Below are 27,300 nucleotides of genomic sequence, written 5' to 3'. Positions count from 1 at the left end.
TTGCTGCTAAAAAGGCTCAAATCTTATTCCACGGTGCTTACGCTACTATTTACAAACGCACAACCACACTGGTTTACTATAAATAAGTTAATTCTAACAGTTAGCCGGAACCCTAGTGATGGTCCCCACCCTTGACCTTGTACGTTGACTTCCACACTTCGAACAGACAGATCGTCGAGTGGAACCGGTAGAAAATGGCCAGCGGCATCGAGACGTGCGTGATGACGGTCCACGCCCAGGTGCCGAAAAAGTCCAGATGCGACGGCCGGAAGCTCGCCCGGCCCTTGATCAGCGTGTTGATGAACCACATGGCCATGTTGGCCACGAGCAGGAAGGTGACAATTTCGCGACCTGGTTTGGTCCGGTGTTGTTGCGCGCCTCGGCACTTGCGCCACACGGCGTTCAGGATGAAGAGCGTTTGGATGGAGGTTTGAACGAGGCTGAACAGTTCCGCGATCATGCCCTCCTGGGCACCCGGGACGTTGTTCTGGATCGAGAAGTAGCTGCCGACGATGCTGAACATTCCGTACACGTACACTCCGGTTTGGGCCAGCACCAGCAGCGTACAGTCCAAACTGACGGAGCTGGCGTGAGGATCGTTATGCTTCTTGCAGTACTTGAGGTCGCGCATCTTGATCATGGCGGCCACGACCGCTGCCGCGGTCACGGTGTAGAGCAGCGTTTCGGCGATGGTGACCTCTTGCAGCGCAAAGTACTCGTAGCCGGGTTCGTCGTGCAGCACAAAGTACATGATCAAGCAGATGATCGTGAGAACGGTGATGATTATGCCGCCGAACATTCCGCGATGTGCACGAGAGCAGTCTACCGAGAAGTGGTGCGCACTCTTGCCGGTAGGATGATGATGGTTACCCTGGTGTCCATTGGTGACCACACTGTGTAGCCGGTGCGAGGTTCGCCGGGTACGATCAATCTCCGCGATCGTTTTGACCTTCTTCCACATCTCGTACAGAATGACGGCGCAAATGAGCGAGTACTCGATCGTACAGGGGAATAGGAAAGGCGAGGCGTTCTGAACTAACGAGCCCATGATGTTGGTCCGCTGACAGTCGATGTACTCCGAAAGGTCAGTGGAGCCCACGGGGGATCGCTTGGAGTGGCGGGCTGTTCCGTTGGCTAGCAGGAAGGCTCCGCCGAAGTCTTCTTCGCTACTTTCCTCGCTGGAATGAGCAGGAGAAGCCGTGGTTGTCGTTGTAGTCGTGGTTGACAAGATCTGGTGGGTGATGTTGACCATTGCTGAAACTGGAGGATCGTTAGAAAATTGTGATCTTCATGAGAAGTGACCACCCCGCACTTACCAATCCTCGGGTGTTCGGCCATGTGGGCCAAGTGGTGAATCTCGTGCTTGGTTTCCTCAACCAGGATGTAAAGCCACTCGCACAGGTTGGTCGCGATCATGTGCATCAACCCGAACCGAGCAAACACCTTGTGGCGGGCCATGTCCAGCTCGGATGTGTTTAGGAAGATGAACTGCATCTGCACGATCGACAGGATCATTCGGGCGGCCGGGGTCAGGGCCACGAAGATGCTGTGACAGCCGGGTGAAGCGTGCAGCTCAAAGTACTGACCCAGCTCCAGGCCCGAATAGACCATCGTGCCGATGCCGAACGCGATCGCTCCGACGCGCAGGTAAAACGAACCGAAGTGAGGGACACGCTTCTTGACCGGGAAGGTGTTGGTTTTTTCCTCTGTGGACAAGAGATTACATTGAAGAAACGATCAACCCGTTCACCAAACACCAAACTTACGATAACTCTTAATCAGCGTCATCACCGCCCTGCGTCGCATATTCGACGCGTATACAAAGATCACGAACGTGATGCTCACACTGTACAGGTACAGGTAGAAGCCCTGGTACACGTTGGCTGGGATCTGCGACGACAGGATCTCCGTCACGGGAAGTGCAATGCCGAGGATCACGATGACCTTGGCGTACAGCGCCGACAGGGCCGTACTCAGCGCGTCACTGCAGGGAAAGAAAAAGAACAATGGTTGAGCAAAGCCTGCGCGTGACTTCCTCACAGCACAGTGTACCTACTCTCCGATTCGTCGATTCTTGCGGCGGGACTCGAGGGCCAGCTCGCAGTGGGCACCACCGGATCCGTGGGGCACCTGGCTGAGCGAGCCCTTGCTGCCCATGTTGGAATCGGCTCCGTCGTGGCCTCCCTGATGGGACGAGGATCCACTCTTGCCCCGGCCGGGTAGCCAGGCTAGCGAACCTCGCCGCAGGGCGGACATGATCGTGGAAGGTCGATGGGTCGAAAGCATTTCCTGCATGGCCACCGAAGATCGGCGCCGTCCGTTCGAGTGGTTTCCATTGGAATGGTGCGGCTTGCCCGCGGAAGGTTGCTCATTCTCCGGAATCTGGTCCAGAATGGTGGCCGAGCCGTGGTGGTTGTACTTGATCGGCATTGGGGTCGGCGATGGGGAGCTTTTGGCAGTCAAAAGAAGACCAGATTCATCATCGGTTCGGCCGCCGCTGGGACTTGAAGACAGGTTGAAATCGGTGTCCAGCGTTTCACTAGAAAGAGGTAGAAAACAGAAGCTTATAACAATCTGACTTATCTTGAAGAGAAACCGGTAAACAACAAGTGCACCGTCTCGTGCAGGCACAAGTCTCGTGATAACGGCCTCAAGGCTTAAGGTGAGACAATACTTGGCAAATATGATAACCGTCGTATAATCGCAAGGAATTGATTGTTCCAGTGAGATATTTTTGGAGCATGGGCGTTACGTGGCAGGAAAAAGTACTGATATGGCTGCTATCGCGGTATCTGGACGTACTTTATTTACACGAGTAATGCGGTGACGAATGCGGTGTTGTTGTACTTTGTGCCATTCTAGACCCGATCACGAGTGTGATTGATTGCCGGCTTGATGGCACGTACTGCCGATACTGAACGGTTGGAGATGGTGCAATAGTCAGCATCTTTTGCGTAAGGGAGATGATTTTCTTTTAACCTGTGGACCGCTTCTGAGGTGTTCTGGTTCCATCAAGATTTTTGAGATGCACAAAAAGTGTTCCAAAGAGTTCAAAGTGTTGGCAACGGGTCAGAAAACTTGGTAGAAATGTGTTGTTACGACGGTAGACTCCAAGATCTATTTTCTTTGATACTTTGGAGGGTCCAGGACTTTTTAAAGTGGTTAACAGAGTATATAGTGTAGGCTCTAAGATCTGTTTTCCATGGCACTTTGGAAGTCCCAGAATATCCGAAAAGTGGTTCAAAGGGTTCAAAATGTTCCCTAAGGAACTTAAGGAGATGCAACTGAGAAAAAATCGATTCAACATTTTCGAACGTTTTTTGTGTTTCTCCTCTGGCCCTACCCCAATTAGAACGCTCCCTAATCTAAGCTGAGAAATGGGGTACCTTTCAACAGCGGGGTAAGGGTTTACTGGTACATAGGAGAACGAATTAAGGGGTTTCATAAATGTAAATCGGCAAAAATTTCAGTGTTTTTTTGAGCACACACTCAAATTTTTATTGAATCTGCCGAGATATAGCTACCGTTAGTGGGGGTGACATTGGGTCAAATGAAACTAAAATGATGCTCAAATACAAAGATATGGTAAAAACAAGTCACCCAACAGTGTTTATTGTTCGAGGGAATCGTATTGACATGCTACAATGTTTGAAGTAGATATTTTCAAACATTTGGGTAGTTTTCGAGCAATTCTAACAAAAATATTAGAAAAATGATTTTTCGAGAGGTCATATTAGGCCAAAAACGTACCCCAACTTTAGACATCTGCCAAAATTACAGGATTTGTTCTAGGAACGAGATTTTTTCAGCGAAGTCATCTTAAGATGTCCCCTACACAACCCTTTTAACAGAATTCAGTTGCATTGAGAATAACCTGAGAAATTGTAAAATCCGTAAAAAACACTTTGACCTAATCTTACCCCCCAGACCCAATGTCACCCCCACTAACGGTATTTGAAATTTGCAGTTTCAAAAAACGGGTGCCACGATATCTCAACACTGCTTTGAGATATCGTGGCTTCCGTAAATCAACTAGGTGTTAAGAGAAAAACGCCCACAAAGTCTGACAGATCGCTTTGCGTATGGCAGATTTTTGGAGCTTAATCGTCTCTTACTCAGTCAAATCATGAAATATCTTCATGAAACTTTCAGGAGTGCTTGAAATCATCTTTTTAGTGGATTTAATGAATTTTCTGTAACATGAAATTTTGTGATTTTCTACTTGTATGTAACCCCTTAAGCAGAAAAAGGAAAAAAAATGCAAAATATTCTTCGAAATAGCTAATAGATGAGGGATAGTAATTCCAATATAACATGACAAATTCTCAAAAATTTGGCTTTTTTTCGAGATTTTTTATTTCGTGTTTTTTTAAATTTTGATGGAAGTTTATTCATGCCTTTTTTCGTAATGAGTGTTTCCATATAATTTTGAAAGTCATATAAAATAAGAATGCCCGAAAATGTGTATCCGGAGAGGGGATTTTGTGTCTTCAGCAACTTTATAGATTATGATTGGGACCATCCATAAACGACGTGGGAACTTTTTTTTTAAATGAAAGCCCCCCTCTCTCTCTCGTGGGCAATTTCCATACAAAACAAATCTTTCTTATATGTAGCGTGGACAATATTTTTTTCTTTGTCTAATTTTTAAAAAAACATTTTAGTGAAAAAAACATATATTCATCAAAAATTCACTCAAATTCAAATCATGTTTATTAAACCCAAACATGCTTAAATGATTCTAACCGCAGAGGAATGCATTTTTAATTGATTTCAACTGATTGCACTAATTTTTTTTTATTGATTTTTGAAGCTTTTTTTTTTTAAAAAAATGCTTGCTCCTTGAAAAATCGAGCCATTTTTTTAAAAATAGGGTAGGGCTTCGGCTAAAGCTTTGTAATATTTTTGTAACAGCCTTGATCCTCCGATTTCAACATTTCGACGTCGTCGTGCTATCTTGTCGCACCCGCCATTTTGACGTTCCGAGAAAAACGCGTTTTAATGTTTGACCTTGAATATTCAAAAACGAGAGCACGCAATGTAAACAATAACATACACGTTTTTTTTGGCTCACCATTCTGTGCATTGTCCCAAAGTTTGGTTGAAGTTGGTTGCTGGAGTCCCGAGTTATAATTATAAATGTTTACGGTAGTCTAGCTTGAACGTGCGACAAACGCATCCTGACTTTCCTGGCCTGAAATCCCTTTGGCCTTTTGTCGCACTTACATGAATTTTCATGGAGTGACAAGATAGCACGACAAGATTGAAACTACTTTCATATGTAAAGTGACAAAAATGCACGGAGTTTTTTCGGTTTTTGTTGAATATCTCAGGATTGAAATCGAATTTTGGGGATCTGTGAAGGTCAAAAGGTGAGGCATTGTGAGCTGCACAAAATGGCGTTCTTAACTCAATTTGGCCCAAAATGCACGTACGACAAGTTAGCACGATGGCGACGATTTCGTCTGCCTGAATCAGATGGTAGTCAATCAGATTCGTAATCTAACTGTAATTAGTTCGAATTCCTAAGGAAGGTTCCTAACTGCTAAGTGAGCAATTCTCTACCAAAACCGGAAATGGATTTTATTTGTATTTTTTGATTTGGCTCAAACTTTGTGGGGGCCTTCCCTATGACCAAATAAACTATTTTGTGTGATTGGTTCATCCATACAAGTCTCCATACAATTTTGGCTGCTGTCCATACAAAAATGGTATGTAAATATTCAAACAGCTGATCAATTTGGTGTCTTCGGCAAAGTTGTAGGTATTGTTAAGAACTTTTGAGAAAAAATAGGTACATGGAAATTTTTTATGCAGATTTTTTAATCAACTTTTTTTTCACTAAAACTCAATTTCCCAAAATACGTATTTTTTGATTTTCGAGATTTTTTGATATGTTTTAGGGGACAAAAATCCGCAACTTTTGAGCCATAGAGAAACATGGTCAAAAAATCTGCCGCGGAGGTTTGAATTTTTGAAAAAATAGTGATTTTTGGAAAAATCGAAGTTTCATGCAAAAACAAGTTTGACATTATTTTTTAATGCAAAATTGAATTTGCAATCGAAAAGTACTATACAGATTTTTTATAAGGGGCTCCGATCTCAAGATATTGCCACCGAAAGTTTGATTTTAGCGAAATATTTGCAGTTTTTCAATTTTTAATTTTCAATTTTTTTTCAGAAAATTTGCTATAAAATTGTCTAATGGCCTATCTACAATCACTTAGCTTAGAACATCTAAGTAAAGTAGTTACTTAGGAAAGTCTGCAACTTACGTTCGTCATCCACAATCAACTTAGAAAACTCGCTGGGCTGATATACGTTGCTATGCAGTTGTTTGTTTACCTTTGATATGGAAACGTCAACTTACCGTAGATTTTGAAATTTTCCAAACCAAACGTCAGTTTCTAATTTGATTACTTTTCCATTGTAGAAACTCAGATTCATTTCCATCGATTCAAATTCCTAAGCTAAGTGAAATTTTCTAAGCCAAGTGATTGTAGATAGGCCATAAGAGACATTGAAAATTGGACCTCGGGTTGCTGAGATAGAGTCGCTTTAAGAAAAAGAAACACGAAAATTAAAGTTTTCTTCATCTCACAAAAACAACCCACCATTTTCTAATGACCATATCTCAGCAAATAGGTAATGGTCCGATTTTCAATTTTAATAGATTAAAAATTTTCCGATCTTTTCGAAAAAAATATTTTTTTTAATCAAGACCAGCATTTTAAATGGGCTTAATATTCAATTTTTGTTGATAAGTTGATACATTTTTTTGTAATTTTTTTTCCGTGTACTTATTTTTTTTCAAAAGTCCTCAACAATACCTACAACTTTGCCGAAGACACCAAATTGATCAGAAAATTCAATCAAAAGTTACAGCTGTTTGAATATTTACATACCATTTTTGTATGGACAGCAGCCAAAATTGTATGGAGACTTGTATGGGTGAACCAATGACGCAAAATAGCTTATTTGGTCATAGGGAAGGCCCCCACAAAGTTTAAGTCAAATAAAAAAATACAAAAAAATAAAAAATGCTCGAAATCGGCCGATTTCGTAGAGAGTTGCTCAAGTAAGTTTTAAGGTCAGTTCATAAAAACGTAACCACGACGTTCAAATTAATATAGAATACTTATATTTATTATTATTTCCAAAAATGATTTATTAGAGTTTTGATGATATTTACAAATTACTCACATTGAAACGTTTGAAATTGTATTAATTATTTAATTTTTTTGGACAAAATATTTTTGCCCTAAAATGGGAATCGAAATACAGTAGTTGTTCGGTAACTGGGCGTTGTTTAACTGGGCTGCTTTTTAACTGGGCGCTCGATAACTGGGCTGTAGCCCACTTAAAAAGCAGACAAACGTCAAAAAACCAAAACAAACAGAAATGACTGAGGGGTTAATGGATGCCAAGAGCCTTTTCGACCAAAAAAACTGTTTTCAAACATTTATTTAATTTAAAGTCACAATTAAAGAAATATGAAAAGTAAGCATTGTAAATAAATTTGAGAAATTTTTATTTTTATGATTCATCAGGAAAATATTATGCATCGGTGGTCCCCTCGTTATTTTTCGTTCAGCCCAGTTAGCGAGCAGCATTCGGTGACTGGGCTACGTTCTCAGCCCAGTTACCGAACAACTACTGTATTAATAAACTATTATTTTTTTATTTACAGAAATAAAAAAAGATCAGTTCAAAAATATTTAAAATCAAGCTTAATTTTGAAAAAGTATAAAATCCCTTTACAAGTGGTCGACGGGCCATTTTACATGATCATTCAAAATGGGTCTGCGGGCCACAACAAATCACATCGCGGGCCACATTTGGCCCGCGTTCCATGCTTAGGTCACCCCTGTTTTAACCTCAATGAAATATTGTTTTTTTAATTAAATATAGTTTATTTAAACTTTCTTTTTATAATAACATTTGATTTACATAACAAGTAGTCAGTTGTTGTTCTCCAGCTTTACTTGGCTTATCTTGATTTTAACACTTTTAATTTTTATAACTATTAATGTAAAAAAAAGCCTATTTGAATTTCATTGTTGTGTATTATCAATGAACTTTTCCCCCGTTTCACAGCTTCCTGTTAGATAAAATCACTCAAATTGATTGATTCGTATTTGTACTGATAAAAATAAAATCCACTTCATTTGCATCCCAATCGCAGCCTCTCGAAGTGCTTTTGTTCTTAAAATCTCAAGTTGACACCGTTTTTTTAAATTTATCACCAAGCTAATTGAAAACGAAACACTCCACTTAGCTCCACTCCACACTCGTAGCTGAAGCACTATACTCAATCAACACGACAAACCAGACTTGACCAGTTTTTTTGCGCCACTTTTAAAAACCAAGTGTTTTTTGTATCATTTCTATACTTCTTTATCTTATTGCAGAACCAACCTTGGCAGATAGCTTCGTTTGTTTAATTTTTAAAATAATTCACTTGCAAGAACTTCCGCACTTTAAATCACTTGTAAAACAATTAAAAGTGCACTTTTTCTAGTCTTTTTTTTTGCAATTCGAGAACCTTTCTCAGAAGTTAATCCTTCACGCGTGAGACCTAAACGGACACTGACCAGCCGACTGCACGTTTCGGGAGTCTCCAGGTGTGTGAGGTGTGCTCTCAACTGCTGAATGAGACTCAATCAAGGTGCGGCGTGGAAAGGGGCTGCCCAGCAGTCGTTTGGTGTGTGATACCGGTCACACTGCTGTCATGTTTGATCTCTTCTTTTTTTTCGTACGGTAGTCAGTCAATGACGCACTCGTAAGTAAGTAGCCGTAAGATAACCAAGAAGTTGAATTGGTCTAATCTAGATTTTAAGGTGATGTGAAGCGTTTAAAATAGGCGAGGCTTTTAAAAGCAAGCATTTTGCAGTTTTTACAGTAAATTCTTTCTTGAATTAAATCGTCACTTAAAGTAATATTTGTTAATTTAATTGTAAATTTAGCCAAGACACCCACCGACACGTTAGTTTAACATTGCCGAGACACAAACTAAGCAAGGTCCAACTGACAAACAAACTTTTTCCAGTCTCTTCTGTTTCAAGCTTCATAGATTATCTCTTCAAATTTGTCCGTTGATTCCCGGTATCGCTGTCGCTTCTGAATTGTTAACTGTACTAATTCTAATCGAATTGATCTGTTCGACTTCTCCGAATGCAATTGTGATCCATAAAATTAATAGCCACCGCTGCTGTCATGTGCTGCTTTCTTGGGAGTCTAAGCTGTAAATCTTTACCACCGTGTGCAGTGATAAATGGTGGACAAACAAGAATGACGGCGTTGCATTGATCATTATTTATATTGGACTGTGTGTTAAATGGCAGCCACAGGATTATAAGTTGATCACGAGGATTTGGGTAGAATTAAAGGTTCGTTCCTAATAAGGTAGGTGACATGTGCCAATTTGCTGCTATGGTAGTAAAGAACTAATTTGTGCTAATTTATCAAACTCGGATCTTTTGAAGCAGTTTACATTTGTAATGTTTTCTTTACTGTGCTCGACAATAAACTCCAAATTAAAACTAATTGTAGGTAATTTGTTTTACATTTAGATGTTAGAAAATAAAGCAGTTTTTGAATTGTTTGTTGTGACCTGGAACTTTGAGTGATAAATCAAAGTGATCTATTAATAATCCTCGTGCAATACTGATTTACGGTTCAAGACGATACATCGTCGTGATCGAACTAACTTCGCATGAACGACGTAAATTTCATGCTGTAACGATTAATTATTTGTGTTTTGTTTTTTTTTTCCAGGTTTGATATACATCAGCTATCATCAAGAAAATCTTCATAAAAGATGAGATTCACAATGGAAGACCCAACGATTTGGTTTTTCGTAGAAGAACAAAAGAGGACTGAAAATTGCGTTTTATTTTTGAACTTTTTTGTTTTCAAAGTAAACGTCCTTTTCAAAAACATATCTCTAGATTTTAAATATCTTGAAATATATTGCAAATTCTAATACCTCAAAAAACTATTTAAAACTACTGATATACCATTAGTGAAATGATGAAATCTTTAAAATATATAGCCCAAAATAATTTCACAAAAACTTATATAATCCACCTATGTGATTCGTGCCAAGGTTGTTAATCGATAAAATTGTCGTCGATAATATTATCGCCCGACGATAACAATAAATATTATCGTTATTGTCGGGACGATAACGATAAATTATCGTTTCGTGAGGTTAAAATCTTTCTAAAATCGATTAACTCAACCGTATCATGTTAAATTTTCTATGCTTTCAATAGTTTTATTTGAAAAATATTAAAGTTTTCACAAATTACTATATTTTTTTCGAAAATACTCAAACAGTGTTGCAAAAGAGTGATAGAAAAGCTATCAATAGATTATCTCTGCACCAAAAATATCCGAGAGTATAGCAGCCGTCACTATAGCTTGTGAGATCTCTTCTTGTGTCTCTTGATTCCCAGCGATGCCATTCTCTCTCTATCACTCCTTCCCTTTTCCTCGACTATGCGCTCTCACCGCTGAGTCTCTCAATCTCTCCGAAAACTGCAATGAGAGAACGCGAGATGGCGATTAGAGCCGACCACGCATGACGCCCCTTCAAACTGCGTTTGCAAAATTGGTTTTGTGGCGGCTTTTGTGGTTAAACGCTGTTGCGGTAGGATGTTCGTGGAAGCGAGAATGAGAGAGAAAAGGAAAATGTCAATCGCGAGTGGGTAAACACGAAAACGTGTTCGGCTATGTTCGTCGCTGAGAGTTTCAATGAAGAGAGAAGAGCAGTTGTATTTGAGGCATGAATATTCAGGCGAGATAATTGTAGTTGCTGAGAGCTGATATTTTGATATTTTAACAACCCTGTACTCAAATATAAAAAATTTACAATATGGGTATCAAACAAATTGAAATTTCGTTTGCTTTTGAGCAATTCTCTACGAAATCGGTCTTTTTTCTTCAATTTTAATTTTTGTATTTTTTAATCCGGCTGAAACTTTTTTGGTGCCTTCGGTATGCCCAAAGAAGCCATTTTGCATCATTAGTTTGTCCATATAATTTTCCATACAAATTCGGCAGCTGTCCATACAAAAATGATGTATGAAAATTCAAAAATCTGTATCTTTTGAAGGAATTTTTGATCGATTTGGTGTCTTCGGCAAAGTTGTAGGTATGGATACGGACTACACTGGAAAAAATAATACACGGTAAAAAAATTTGGTGATTTTTTATTTAACTTTATCACTAAAACTTGATTTACAAAAACACTATTTTTAATTTTTTTATTTTTGATATGTTTTAGAAGACATAAAATGCCAACTTTTCAGAAATTTCAGGTTGTGCAAAAATCACTGACCGAGTTATGAATTTTTAATCAATACTGATTTTTCAAAAATCGAAATTTTGGTCGTAAAATTTTTCAACTTCATTTTCGATGTAAAATCAAATTTGCAATCAAAAGTACTTTACTAAAATTTTGATAAAGTGCACCGTTTTCAAGTTATAGCCATATTTAAGTGACTTTTTTGAAAATAGTCGCAGTTTTTCATTTTTTTAAATTAGTGCACATGTTTGCCCAGTTTTGAAAAAAATATTTTTGAAAAGCTGAGAAAATTCTCTATATTTTGCTTATTCGGACTATGTTGATACGACCTTTAGTTGCTGAGATATTGCAATGCAAAGGTTTAAAAACAGGAAAATTGATGTTTTCTATGTTTCACCCAAACAACCCACCATTTTCTATCGTCAATATCTCAGCAACTAATGGTCCGATTTTCAATGTTAATATATGAAACAATTGTGAAATTTTCCGATCTTTTCGAAAAAATATTTTGGAATTTTCAAATCAAGACAAACATTTTAAAAGGGCGTAATATTGAATGTTTGGCCTTTGTGAAATGTTAGTCTTGATTTGAAAATTCCAAAATATTTTTTCGAAGAGATCGGAAAATTTCACAAATGTTTCATATATTAACATTGAAAATCGGACCATTAGTTGCTGAGATATTGACGATAGAAAATGGTGGGTTGTTTGGGTGAAACTTAGAAAACATCAATTTTCCTGTTTTTAAACCTTTGCATTGCAATATCTCAGCAACTAAAGGTCGTATCAACAAAGTCCAAATAAGCAAAATATAGAGAATTTTCTCAGCTTTTCAAAATATTTTTTCAAAACTGGGCAAACATGTGCACTAATTTAAAAATGAAAACTGCGACTATTTTCAAAAAGTCACTTAAATATGGCTATAACTTGAAAACGGTGCACTTTATCAAAATTTCAGTAAAGTACTTTTGATTGCAAATTTGATTTTACATCGAAAATAAAGTTGAAAAATTTTACGACCAAAATTTCGATTTTTGAAAAATCAGTATTGATTAAAAATTCATAACTCGGTCAGTGATTTTGCACAACCTAGAAATTTCTGAAAAGTTGGCATTTTATGCCTTCTAAAACATATCAAAAATAAAAAATTAAAAATAGTGTTTTTTGTAAATCAAGTTTTAGTGATAAAAGTTAAATAAAAAAATCACCAAATTTTTTTTACCGTGTATTATTTTTTTCCAGTGTAGTCCGTATCCATACCTACAACTTTGCCGAAGACACCAAATCGATCAAAAATTCCTTCAAAAGATACAGATTTTTGAATTTTCATACATCATTTTGTATGGACAGCTGCCGAATTTGTATGGAAAATTATATGGACAAACTAATGATGCAAAATGGCTTCTTTGGGCATACCGAAGGCACCAAAAAAGTTTCAGTCGGATTAAAAAATACAAAAAAAATCGAATGACCGAAATCCTAGAGAACTGCTCTTTTACAAAATATTGGATTTTTTTTGAAAATACTGAAATTTTCGCAAAATGCCTTATTTTTTCGAAAATACTTATATTTTCAAAATATGCAATACGGGTATCAAATGAAGCGAAATTTTGCATGCTTCATACATACATTTGAATTGTGTATGCTTCATATGATACAAAATTTTGCTTCGTTCATACCCAATCCCATATTGCAAATTAAAAAAAAATGAGTTTTTTTTTTAAAAAAAGGTATTTTGGAAAAAAAAGTATCTATATCTATATATAAAAAAAATTTCGACGGTTTTGTTCGAACGCGAATCAGTTCAATACGGAGCGTCGTATCGAGGTGCTTTTTTTGCGTTGAGTTTAAAAGATCCAAGGAAGGTTCTTACGCCAAAAAATGACAACTTTGGCCACTCTGGAACCGATTCCAGAAAATCTGCAGATTGTATGGGAAAAGCTGCGTAAAATCAAATTTTGATCGCAGGAGGCTAAATTAGCAAACAAGCAAGAAACGTCAGGAAACCAAAAATGGGCAGGACGAAGTTTGCCGGGAAGAGCTTGCTTAACAAAAAAAAAAAATAATAATAAAACACTCAAACAAAATTTCGCTTTATTTGATATCCATATTGCATATTTAAAAAAATTGAGTATTTTTTTTGCAAAAATACGGTTATTTGTGAATATTTTAGTATTTTCCATAAAAAGACTCTACTATTGTGAAAAAGCATACAAAATTTTGGTTTATTTGATACTGCAAATTATGAAAATTTTGGTACTTTCGAAAAAATACGATATTTTGTGAACAATTTTGAGTAATTTATTCTTAGTGAAAGCATTGAGCATTGATATGGTTAAATTAATCAATTTTAGAAAAAAAAAATAAAATGGGTTATCGTCCATTATAGGCGATAAGATTATCGCGGATAGAATTATCGAAATAAATATAATGATAACGATATATTATCGTTATCGTCCCGATGATAACGATAGAGCTATCGTTATCGTAATAGAGCCTCGATAATTTTATTGTTAACAACCTTGGTTGGTGCCTTCCTTATTTTATTTGAGTAATTATTTTGAAGATTCTGGTTCTTTTCCGATATGTGGTCCCAAAATTTGTAAAAGTGCATTTTTTTGTTTACAAACATGAAAATTAATGTTGTATGATGCAATGGTCTGCATTCAATTGGACGATAGTTTGACAAGAAAAAAGTTTTTTTTTTAAATCTCGATGAAACCTTCTGGTTCGATTCCTTCGACAAAATTAAGAATCTGTGTCAATTTTGAGCTGTACACGGAGAAAAAAGAGTTCCCAAAATCGTGAACAAGTGTTCATGAAAATGGGAACCACGAACAAAGTGTTCAAATGCGTACGTTTTTCAAATAATTACTGCAAATTTGGCGGAACCGAGGTCACATCTAAGGGTTAATCACTTCGAGTATACTGCTTACGGCGTATCATACGCGCATAATATTAATCGAAATATTAGCATGAATATCATACGCGAATAATAAACACGTAGTATGTCTTCACACCGTATGTACTCCAATATTGGCTTCATTGGTCATCATCAGAGGTGATTTGACCATTGGGTCACATCGCTTGTTTGCTTATAATCTTGTCAGAAGATTTGGCCGCTCAAGTTTGAAGGTATGGAAAAAATCTTCTCATGATCACTTGTTTCATTAGCATTCTTAATAGGCAGATTTTGTAGATTTTGCTCGGTTCTAGAGGTCGTATCAATGTGATCTATTTTACCCCAAATCTCTTTGTCGAAGAAGCGATCATTTGATAATCTCTGCACCAAAACATCAGAGAGTGTAGCGACCGTCACTGTAGCTTGTGAATTTTATTTTGTGTCTCGTGATTCTCAGCGATGACATTTTCTCTCTATCACTTCTTCCCTTTTCCTCACCTATGCGTTCTCACCGCTAAGTCTCTAAATCTCTTTGAAAACTGCAATGGAAGAACACGAGACGGCGATTAGGGCCCGACGACGCATGACGTCCCGATAAACTGCGCTTGCGTTTTGTGGCGGCTTTTGTGGGTAAACGCTGTTGCGATTGGATGATCGTGAAAGCGGGAATTAGAGAGAAAAGGAGAATGTCAAACGCGAGTGTGTAAACACAAACACGTTTTCGGCGCTGAGAATATCAATACGGAAAGAAGAGCAGTTGTATTTGGGGTGTGAGTATTCAGGCTTGATAAATGTAGTAGCTGAGAGCTGATAGTTTGATATTTTTACAACCCTACCTGTGACACATTGGTGATAAACTCGCTTTTGAATTAAAATGATTTAGCAAAATTAAGCCGTCCATGTACAATGGAAATAATTTGCAAAGGCACAGTTAAAATGCGCACTCTTAGACTTGTAAACATGATAGTTTTGTTTTTCAAGAAACTTTTTTCCCTGCAATAACGGAGGAACGTGCTAATCGTTCATTTATCATCTAGCACTAACGTCATGCAGGGCTCAAATTTGCGGTCAATTACCATTCACCATCGCCGCCGCTATCCGAATGCAGTCGACATTCTCCGCCAATCTTCTCTCCGTCGTCATCATCACCATTCTCTCCCCCATCGGTTGCTTGGATGATCTCCGGCGACCATGTGATAGCAGCCGCCGACCGATCTTCGCCAGACAAAGCCTTCTTCGTTTTTTTCGTCGCAGCCACGATCGTCTCCTCTGGTAATGGGGAGGGGGGTGGGGTTGGCCCGAGAGGATCACTGGAAACTATGAGCAACCGATCGGACCCGAATGTCGACGCTTTGGCCACCGACGTTTCACCGAAAACTTCCGACGCGGTCATTCCGGACCCGAGGTTTGTGCTGTACTAAAAGGCCGCCGGTGGAAATGAGTGGCTTTTATAAAACACACACACTCACAGGCACAAGCGGCCAGTGTTTCGCACTTTGCCAAACAGTCACACAGTGTGAGAGATTAGCACAACCCCACCGCACCACACCTTCGAGAAGGATGTGCAATAGTGAAAATTCTGGAACACCATGTGAAAAGGGCGAATCGTATCATAAATTAGCTGTTCAGGTAATGTTTTGAAATATAATGCATTCTTGAATGAATTTCTCCCAATTGTTTCAGTAATCCGTCCTTTTCAAACGTTATTCAAGACTTTTCCCCCGATAACAAGACCCTTGTTGGTGGACTCTTATCACACGCGATTGACACGATACGCGAGGCTTGTGAAAAAATAAATGTTGTTACTCATTTACTCTCTCCGTCACACACACTCTCGGTCTATCTGTCTTCTGTTCATCAAGTGGAATCAATCGATCGATAAGTACTTAGCAGGTACCCTTTTATCTGAGATGGGAAATTGCATCAATTTGCAGTGTTTTTATTTGATTTTATTGACTTGCAATGGCATTGATGCGTGTACTTGACTGATTTTGTTCGTTTTTTTTTTATCTTGTGTTATTACTATTGACTGATGCACGAAATGATTTGTTTACCTTTTTTGGTACCCTCCGCAAACGTCAAACCATACAAAATTGCTGCCGGATCTCTTCCGGGAGAGATCCGGAAAAAGATCCGGCAGCAATTTGTATCGAGAAATTAAAAGTGCAACATGGAGTTAAACTTTGTGTCAAGCTGCTGTGAAGTTTTCCAAAACAGTTGCGAAAGATTCACTCCATGTTACCGGCTCACATCTCTCTTTTTAATTCCACGATTGGTTTGACGTTTGCTGAGGGTGCCGAAAAGTTTGGTTATGTTCTGCTTGCAAAAGACAATATAGCTTTATGACGTTTCGCGTACGCACAGGAGCGGCCGTGGCTGACTGGTTACGGTGTTCGCTTTGTAAGCGAATGGTCCTGGGTTCGATTCCCATCTGCTCCCAACGAGAAAGTATAGGAAATATAAATCTTGAAACTCTGAACATGTACGAAAAATCAAAGTCGCTCGAGTCGGGGTTCGATCCCCCGTCCTTTGGATTGGTAAGCAAAAATGCTAACCACTAGGCCATCGCGACTTGGTGAGCTATGACTGGAATTAGGAATACTGTTACCACCATCAACTATATACGCACACACACACACACACACATGACGTTTCGCGTACGCACACTAGCCATTTGGTTTTGCTGCCTGACAAAATTAAACCTAACTTTATTTTCGTGTACGGACGCGCAATACATATGCACTTAGATTACTCTATCGAGCTGTCAAATCTGCAACATGGAGTTAAACTTTCTGTGAAGTTGCTATGAAGGTTCCCATGGCACTTCGAAAAGTTTAACTCCATGTTGCACGCACACACTCTCACTTTTAATTTCTCGATAGTGTACGTATTGTACGTTAAGTTTATGACAATAGGTCTATTCCCGTACTTGCAGAATTGCAGAATTTTTGCAGCTTCTGCAGAATTCTGCAGCCAGCATAAGTCACTTTCTTCATGTGTGTGTGTGTGTGTGCAACCAACCAAACGGGACCACGCGGCCGCTTCTTACAAATTGAGATGTTTCCATGTATTTTTAGATCTACATTCTATACATGCAAATAACTCGCATAGGCATTTGGAAGGTGTTAGCTCTGCCGAGCTTCGGTGACCCATTTCTACGCTGGCTAGCCGAGCGCAAGGTACTTCAGCTTTATCGACAAGCCCCGCCCTGAAGAACGTTTGCACCAATCGGATTCAAACGTTATTTAGAACTTCCGAACCCTTGTCAAATGGACAAGGACCCAGCGCGTATATAGTTGATAGCAACAGTTTTCCTAATTCCAGACATAATTTACCAAGTCGCGATGATGGCCTAGTGGTTAGCATTTTTGCTTACCAATCTAAAGGACGGGGGATCGAACCCCGACTCGAGCGGCTTTGATTTTTCGTTTCTGTTCATAGTTTCAAGATTTATATTTCCTATACTTTCTCGGTGGGGGCAGATGGGAATCGAACCCAGGAACGTTCGTTTTCAAAGCGAACCCCGTAACCAGTCAGCCACGGCCGCTCCCAGCCAGCATAAGTCACTTTCTTCATCTCTCTATTTTGCAGAAGTTCTGCAAGGAGAGAAGCGGCATAAATTTTGCCTGGGTAGCGCGTTCCAGTACCTTTTCTGCAACATTGTACACAGTTGACTGAGTTGAGTGGATTTACTCAAATTGGGTATTCTTTTTTATTTCAAAATATTAAAAAAAAAATGTTGACAAAAAAGGTAATTGAAAGAAGTTTACCTCTAGAACTGGGACGTTATTGTTTTATGCAGCACAACATTTTATTTAAAAAATCAAGGATGTATCATTTATTAAGTAACTAGAAATTTATTATGCTTAGGTAGAAATCATATATTAGAAACAACTTAAAAATTTTACATTAGGTAAACAATTTTATAAATGAGAGTGGCAGGTACGTTTAATAAATATGATAAAAAAAGACAAACAAAGGTTTTATATAGAAGGGGCCATAAATACATGTTTGAAAGCAGAATGTTTGAAAGATTATTCAGGATAACATAAATAAATTATGACTGGATGTCACATGAAAGTACAATGGTGACGCAGTAAAATTGACAAATAAAAAAAATGGTCACAAACTCAAAAATTAATTAAGCAATGTGGAAATTAAGAAATCCATAATTAAAAATATAAAAACTTTTAAAAAACAAATCAGATATTTGAGAAATTTAAAAATGCAAATAATTATATCAGAAAAAAAAGATCTTAAGGAAATTATAATTTCAAATACAAGTAATATAAAAAAAATTCCGTAAATCCAAATTTTTAAAACTCAAAAATAAATAAAATAGGAACAGTCAAAATTTTCATTCTCTAAATTCTCTAAATTTGAGTTTCTAACCTAAAATATGACTTCAAAAAATGTGTATTTATAATGATTCAATATGACATAGAAAATAAAAGTTCAAGAATGTATGAATTTAAAAATGTAAGAACTTGAGAATTTTAATTTCATGAAAATAACATTATTTTTGGTTCATATAAGAATACATATTGGCAGCACTGTTAAAGGTATAATTTATTATTTGCCAATTAAATTTACCTGTTATTTAACACACATGTTTAGTATATTCCGAGGTATATTCAAAAATTATTCATAAACAAATATTTATTTGAAATTATTAAACTCAAAAGAAATGTGTCTTTTAAAAGTTTTTAAAAACAATTTGTTTTTATAGTACAATTTTTTGTTGGGGTACTAGCCGTGCTGTAATACTATGGCTTAAGTTATCAATTTTTTATCAGATAAAAATATAAACACTAAAAAAATCGCTATATCATTTACATAAATGAACTAAGCCTGCAATCGTTTACAAAAAAAAATCGTTCTCAATAAAACCAGACATAAAAAAAATAACCCATAATCATTTTTTATTACAACTTATAATAAAATGCTTAATTTCACCCAACTAGCAGATTTTATGTAAGCAACATCCATCACACCAAATTGCAGTAACTTTTCAACAAGAAAGAGAAGAGAGAGCTTGCAGAAAAGTACGGGAACGGTTTTGCTGCAACTTCTACCTCTCTCACCGCAGAAGTTCTGCCTGAGAGAAAAGTTACTTTTGTTGCAGAAAAGTACGGGAACGCTCTGCTGCCGTTTTTGTGCAGAATTGCAGAATTCTGCAGTACGGGAATATACCTATTATCTTGAGATTGAGGTGAATCTGAATCAAATCTTCAAATCTTCAAATCTTCAAATCTTCAAATCTTCAAATCTTCAAATCTTCAAATCTTCAAATCTTCAAATCTTCAAATCTTTAAATCTTTAAATCTTTAAATCTTTAAATCTTTAAATCTTTAAATCTTTAAATCTTTAAATCTTTAAATCTTTAAATCTTTAAATCTTCAAATCTTCAAATCTACAAATCTCAAATCTTTTAATCTTTAAATCTTCAAATCTACAAATCTCAAATCTTCAAATTTTCAAGCTTCCAGGTTTGAATTAATTTAGATATGATGACAATAAAATAAATAATTACCTGAACGTAACCGAATTCTTTTTGTAGTTTTTGCAGGATCCACTTCCGCTGCCTCCTCCCCCACCACCGTTACTAATACTCATGTTCACCTCGCGGCAACTGCCGATGGCACGTTCGTTTTAGTGTAGGTACTCGTTCGGCTAATTGTCGTTCACACCAGCGACGATTCTTGATTTTTCCTTTTTCAGCATACACACTGACGTCGACTGCAACTGCAATTCACTTAAAAACTCAAACATCAACGACTTTTAGCATTAGTATCACACTTGGACACGCACTCTTGCTTATGGTCAGAGGAATTTTCTACACAACTTTGTGTTGAGCACATCGACTACCCCACTACCTGCTGGTGACTCTGGTCTTAATTACACACGAACCTAATTGGCGTCGAAAAGGAGTTGGCGCGCGCTGCCGCAAACACGTTCGTGAGAGCTTTCGAGGATTGAGATAAGTATTTGGTGTGACGACGTAGACATTAGTACTGTGAGCACTTCGATCGCCAATCGGCAGATTGGGGCGGAATTATCTTCACTAACCTCCCCCGTCAGATATGAAGCTCTTTGTATGGCCTTCAATTGCACAGTGAATTAGCACTAAAATTGGGGTTTAGGACGGGAGATTTTGAGAGAGACCCTCTTATTTTTATGGCTAAACCTTACACAGCAAAAAAAGTAGTAATCCAGCTGCGTGTAAAAGACCTGGGTGTAAAATAAATTGTGCATTATTTTATGAAATTCTTGTAACCGTTGGTTACAATTCTGGATAATTGAAGCTTCGCCTCAGCATTTTATACCACTTACACTACACTACAACAGTTTTGATGGGGCGAAGCGTATCAGTGTAAGCGAGGCTGATGTCCACCTGTTTCCTGCGGGCGCATTTGAATACGTCACAAAGGAAATGGTGGGAAAAATGGACTTGGGAAAACAAATGAGGGAAGTCGATTTGGGGAAAATCGCTCTCTTCCAAACAGGCGTCCGAGTGGACAAGTCGTGCTCCCGCGAAGGGTCGTCAATCGCCCTTCCCATCGGCGGAACCAGGAGGTTTCCGCGAGCAGCTCGTCCATCTCGGATTGGTCGGCCTGGGTTGCGTAAATCCCGTGCTGGTAGCTTCCCACGTCTAATCCGTAATAGGACCACCCCGTCGTCTGGCGCCTCCCGCGCCATCACCGTCAAGGACGACCACCCTCAGGCCGCTGGCCTTAACCGCAAAGGAGGGTCCCCTCTCGGCACGCCCGCATCAGTGGACTCTGGGGCTGCCGATCAGCCAATGAGGGAAGACGCCTGCCCATCGGAACCAGCAACGCCCGCTGGTCGTCCATCATCCCGGTACAGAAGCCGGAAGAACCGACGCCGCCCAAGGAGGCCGGCGAACAACGCTGCATCTGGCGCCGAAGTCCAGACTCGCAGCCAAGAACAAAGGGCCGCCGCATCCGTCAGCAACAACAATACCCCCCCCCCCTTTGGGGCAGTTCCCGCCGCAGAGTGGAGGTTGGACGAACTCCTCTGCCGGCCCGCAATCGCCGGAGGCGAACCATCAGCTGAGCGGATCACGGTATGTTAGCCCCTGAAAAACCCACACTTAACACACCCACACCCACACGAACCAAAACCCCAAATAAAGTGTTGTTGAAAAGTGGAAATCCTTCCGTGTTTTTCTGTTGTAACCGATCCTCCCTTGAATCACCTAGTAGTTTGCCGACCCTGGGATTACCCGGTTTGAGTCTTGTGCTACGCTGGCCAAGCCATTACTTTCATTCTATGTAATATTACACCCTGAAATATGTAGACCATCAGGATGGGAAATCTACTTGACCAAAATGTCAAGCTGATATATGCGTTTATCTATTCCTTTTTTTATTGGTCTGATGGCCGAGCGGGCTAAGGCGTCAGTCCTAACTGATGGTGCTGGGTTCCAGTCCCGTCGGTTGCAACTTTTTTTTTGTGTTTACAAAAATTGTACATGCAGTGTGTAATATTAAGTGTCTTTTTTGACGAAGGTGATGTGCATGCTTTTGCATGCGATTCTACCATCGGATTTTTTGCTGTGTAACTCTATAGCCAAAAATATTTTTTTAAATCGTCGCATTCGACTGTTAATGGGACTTTCTATCGCTCCTGAATGTTTCGTCAAGATTTTTTATGGTCGAATAAAAATTTGTTTTTAATCATATCGTATCAAATCATTTCATACAAAAATATAGATAAAATAATTCGCAAATTCGTGGTGTGCAAGCGTTAAGCTTGTGTCATTAAAAACAAGTTTACTCTGAAAGCAATTAAAATGTTTTGATTAATGAATTCCTTCCAAACCTAATGACTAAATTTGCATGCCAAAGTGACAATAAATCACCCTAATGTTCTTGGGATTAACCTTCGAGTGTTGTCCTTGTGTGTGATTATTTTTTTATTAATTTAATTAGATTGATTCTTAATAAGCAACATGGTGCTCGTCCATACTACCAAACATTTATTTGATAGTCTGCGTTAGTGCTGTTTCAAAAATAACAGTTTTTTTGCAATTTAAAAAAAAAAATGAAAACACCTCCGAATATTTTTTTTTCTATAATTCAAAAGTTGAGTAGTGTTTTTCGCAAATCGATATTGCTTTGTATCTTTTGATGTGGATGAAACTTTTTTCTTGTATCCCCTGAGTCAAAAAAGTCATCTGGCATCATTTTTGCATACATTTTTGGGGGTTGTTCATACAAAACGGATATGAAAATGTATGAAATTCTGTATCTTGACAAAGAATTTTCTGATTGATTCTGTGGAAAAAATAGCTACTTGAAAGTAAAATAAAAGATTTAAAAAAATAAATTTTTAATTATGTTACTAAAATTTGGATTTACAAAATACGTATTTTTCAATCTCCGATTTTTTCTATTTTTTTAAGGGGACTACAAAATACATCCTCCAGCCATACTGCGCATGATGGTGCAAAATCTGGTTCCGGATATATGAATTTTCAAAAAAATAGCTTTATCTATAAATCTGGAGTCTGCCTGTGTGGATCAATCGGACCGCGCACTGGACTCACAATCCAGAGGTCGCCGGTTCGAATCCCGGGGCGGACGCAAAAAAATTCTAAGTGTAAATATAGGTATTCGGTGCCCTCTCCCCGTGCCCATACCTTCACACTTAGGAGACCCGGGAGGCGGAGTCTTGTCGCAAAAAGAACGATACACGCCTGTCTGCCGTTTTACGGCGATATGATGTATAGGCCATTGAGATGATTTTGCTGTAGACACGATTTTCTGTTTTTGTTCATTTTTTCAATTCAAAATGACTAATTTGAGGTCTGCTCTGTAGAAACTGTTAAAAAGTACAATAAAAATGTGGCCCCTACAAAATTTCTTGTTTTTTCCTATTCTCTACGATTTTAAACCATAAACATCATTTGGCCGAAAAAATAGCAATAAAAAATCACTACTTTTCCTGCCCAATGATGTATGTATACATTGCTCGTTCAAAGCGATCAAAGCTGGCTTTATTTTTTGTGCCAGATATTTTGATAGCTGAGTGGAACCCGTAACGCAGTTGGGGGGAGGGGGTCGGAGGCCGTGTTATGCTCCATACAAAAATTTTAAAATTTGTATAGAAATTTTGTTACGAGGGGGATCTAAAAATCTGATTGTTTGCGTTACGTAATAAAAGGACGCTCCCTTAGCGATTGTCTATGCTCCATAAACACATTTTTTGCAAGAACAATTGTCAGCAAGGGAGGTGGGTGGGTCTAGAATTTTCAAAAAAGTGTCTACGTGGATGTGGATAAGGTGTCATCCATTAAGTACGTCACATTAAAATCAGCCAAAATTTACTCCACCCCCCTTTGTCACGATTTCCCTATGCTTTTAACACGCAACGTCACGCTTTCTCAAAACCCCCCTCTTCCCTCAGATCGTGACGTACTTTATGGATGATGCCTAATGGACGTCCCCTTAAGAATTAAATCGAAATAATGTTATAAAATATTGCCCAGTCTTGATTTGGTCCCAAAACCTCAAATCAACATTCAAACAGTATTGAATTTGACTTCTATCAATTCTCAATGTATACATACATCATGATGAGTAAAATTGGCGTATACATCATTGTTTGTTTGCTTAATAAAATGGGCCCCAGAGCAGTTTTTTGAAAAATTCTTTCGTCAGGAGGTAGCTTTTAAGATTCTTTATCAGACTGTACAATAAAATTGAAAATGTCCAAAATGGCGTATACATCATATCGCCGTAAAACGGCAGTGTGGATCCGTTGACGAAACCGCAAGGTTTAAGAGGGCCACATTATAAGGTGTTACGTCGATTCCGTTTTTTTTTCTATAAATCTGGAGCAACATTTGAAAAGGGCGCATAAGCATTTTGACAGCTGAAACTAATTTGCATTCCTTCCCAAGTGATCACGCGTCCAACATCGACCTTCACCAAATCTGCTCATATTTGGCATGGGGGTTGTTTTTGCTCCAAAAACAAAGAATCCCAAGTTTGGTGACATTTGGTCCACCCCCGCGCCCGTGGCACCCCCCCCCCCTTTTTTGAGATTTTTGAAAACCTCATTTTTAAAATGCATTTTGCTAAGAGAAAAGTTTACAAAAAGTGAACTTTTGGGTATGCATATTTGAAGATTTTTTGACGTAGAATCGAATGGCGTACTCAAAATTTACTTACAATGTTGCCAGATATGAAAATTTTGCGCTTTAAGTTTTAAAATGCATTTTTAACCCTTTTGACGAGCACTTACGGGAAAACTGACAGTTGCATTCGATTGCTGAGAGTTTTTTACATTAAATTCAATCAAAACCTCAGGGTAAATTGAATATTTCTTGAGATATCACATTTTTAAGTTGGAAAGCTCTGTATTGCATAGCAAATGTTTTACTTTACCATCAATTTTCAACAGTACATTGTATAGTAGGCCTTGAAACTTGATTTTTTTTCAATTTCTTAACGGAAGCAAGTGAATGTTCCAAAATTGAATTTATGTACACCCAAAATTCAGAGTCGAGATAATCGTTCTCTCAAAATTTATTGAGGGCTCAGTGCCAAAATCGATAGAATAATGGTACCAACTCACACCATCATAACAAATGAGTTCATTCGTTAGTTGAATCAATAAATCTCCAACAAGTGTCATACATCGACTTCTGACTTCTCCTTGGTCACTAAGCTGTGGTGGCCGAGGCAGCTAAGTCATTGGATTGGTTTATCAAAGGTCTCTGGTTCGATTCCCGTTGTCGACACTTTTGGTTTTTTGTTTGACGGATGAACTTTTTTTGCAAATGAACCTCGAGAGAATAGTTCTATCGCCCATTTCGAGCTGTGTTCTCTGCGTCCGTGAATGGTACCACTGTTCTCTCGACTCGAGACCATCATTCTCTCGGACTAGCGCTGCCAGTTTTGGGTGTATGTATGTATGTATGTATTGTAATTATGTATTTATGTATGTATGTATGCATTTGAACCCCCGTCTTGGCAGGACTTGGCGTGGTTCACGGATATAAGAAAATGACAAAATGTTTAATTTCGAGCACTTCAACTAGAATTTTCTAGGTTTATGGCCCACACCCAAAGTTGAAGAACGAGGGATAGTCCTCACGAAAAGAAACGTGAGGAAAGTGCTATTTTGCGAGAGTAAAGTCCTCTCGCGTGTTCATTCGTTCATTGGAACAGTTCATCGTATTGATTGGCTTATATGGACAAATGACCGCCACTTAGTCACCGAGCCATGGTGGCCCATACGGCAAAGGCACGGTTCAATATGTCGAAGGTCTTGGGTTCGAGACTCGGTACCGGTACTTTTTTTGATAGATGAACTTTTTTTGAAAATGAACCCATGAGTAAAGTACTCTCGGTAGTTTCGTGATTTATCCTCTCAGTCCGCACACAGTACCATTTTACTACCGAATCGTGCTCTTTATCCTCTCGTATGCCGATGTTCAGTTCCGGGTGCAGAAGCTAGCCTGAAAATATGAGCTCATTCCCCCACGTTTTGGATTCTTTGTTTTTGGGGCAAAAACAACCCCCATGCCAAAAATGAGCAGATTTGGTGAAGGTCGATGTTGGACGCGTGGTCACTTGTGAAGGAATGACCCACCTCTGAAATTAAAAAAATAGCATTCGAGATTTTGCCTACAAAGATTCGAAATTTTAGGTCAAATTCTCACTGGGTGGTATCATTATGTTTCTGAAAAATTAATTGCACCAATATATTTGTCGGAGTTTTGTAAGAAAGGCTCTATTTCACCTCTGGTGATATTAAATCTGGTTTTTTTTATTGTAAAATTGAATTTGCAATTGATCAGAAAATTCACTCAAAAGTTACAAATCGACGTCGTCGTGCTATCTTGTCGCACCCACCATTTCGACGTTCCGAGAAAAACGCCTGTGGCCAAGAACCTTGAATAAACAAAAACGAAAGCACGCAATGTAAACAATAACAAACACGTTTTGTTGACTGACCATTCTGTGCATTGTCCCGATGTTTGGTTAAAGTTGGTTGCTGGAGTTCCGAGTTATAATTACAAATGTATACGTAAGTCTAACTTGTACGTGCGTCAAACGCGTTCTGACCTGAAATCCCTTTGTCGCACTTACATAAATTTTCAGGGAGTGACAAGATAGCACGACAAGATTGAAACTTCTTTCATATGAAAAGTGACAAAAATTTTCGGAGCTCTTTTGGTTTTCATTTAATACCTCAGGATTGAAATCGAATTTTGGGGATCTGTGAAGGTCAAAAGATGAGGCATTGTGAGCTGCACAAAATGGCGTTCTTAAATCAATATGGCCCAAAATTCACGTACGACAAGTTAGCACGACGGTGACGAAATGTTTGAATATTTACGTATCATTTTTGTATCGACAGCTGCTAAAATTGTATGGGGACCTGTATGGATGAACCAATGTCACAAAATAGCTTTTTTGGTCACAGAGAAGGCCCCCACAAAGTTTGAGCCAAATAAAAAAAATAAACATAATTAAAAATGGTCGAAATCGTCCGATTTTGTAGCAAATTGCTCTGATTTCTTTTACATTTATATAATTCGGTAATTTAAACATCTGACTCGTACATTTTTGAATTGCTGCTAAAAAGAAAAAAAAATCATAGAGTTAACCGGTTTTAAACATTTCAATAAAAAACAATTCGACGAATCATCTTGGACTAAAACCCCCGAAAACTCGCTAATCTTATCCATCACAAAGCACACAACGTCACACATTATCATAGCCCACAATTCGGGTTGTTCAAAAGCACCCTCTAATTGGTAGGACCAACAAAGCTTGACGACGCTCATGACGACTTTTGGTTATCACTTCCCGCCCGTTCAAAGCACTCCAGTTTACACACACAAAAGAAAACTTCGGCGAGTCATGGACCACATTTTTTCGCGATATTTTGGCTCGGTGTGCCAAAATTGATAAAGCCGCGATAATTTTCGCAGACACGTGCGCCTGCAAATCAGCTGCGCGACCGAGCGACTTACGCGTGGTGCGACTGAAAGCTCCCGCAAAGCTTCACGACCGGAGACAACCGACACTACTGATGTACTGACGGC

General features: G+C 38.6%; 1 protein-coding gene across 6 annotated transcripts; it reads right to left on the bottom strand.

Annotated features, from left to right (window-relative positions):
* LOC6045951 (proton channel OtopLc) lies at positions 1–27,300 on the bottom strand. Of its 6 annotated transcripts, none has more exons than XM_038261452.1 (6): positions 27,229–27,300; positions 19,747–19,968; positions 2,057–2,539; positions 1,767–1,984; positions 1,317–1,706; positions 113–1,260 (listed from the first exon to the last, which is right to left on the bottom strand). In XM_038261452.1, exons 2-6 carry the CDS (start codon positions 19,827–19,829, stop codon positions 113–115), a joined length of 2,322 nt encoding a protein of 773 aa, XP_038117380.1. In that variant the 5' UTR covers positions 19,830–19,968; positions 27,229–27,300. The 6 variants fall into 6 exon arrangements, with proteins under 6 accessions (XP_038117371.1, XP_038117380.1, XP_038117385.1 ...); XM_038261457.1 differs by having other exon boundaries at positions 27,093–27,288; XM_038261463.1 differs by lacking the exon at positions 27,229–27,300 and adding an exon at positions 20,124–20,180.

Source organism: Culex quinquefasciatus, chromosome 1 (genome assembly GCF_015732765.1).
Source record: "Culex quinquefasciatus strain JHB chromosome 1, VPISU_Cqui_1.0_pri_paternal, whole genome shotgun sequence".
NCBI lineage: Eukaryota > Metazoa > Arthropoda > Insecta > Diptera > Culicidae > Culex > Culex quinquefasciatus.
The sequence above is the reverse complement of the archived record's forward strand: the minus strand, read 5'-3'. Positions and strand labels throughout refer to the sequence as shown.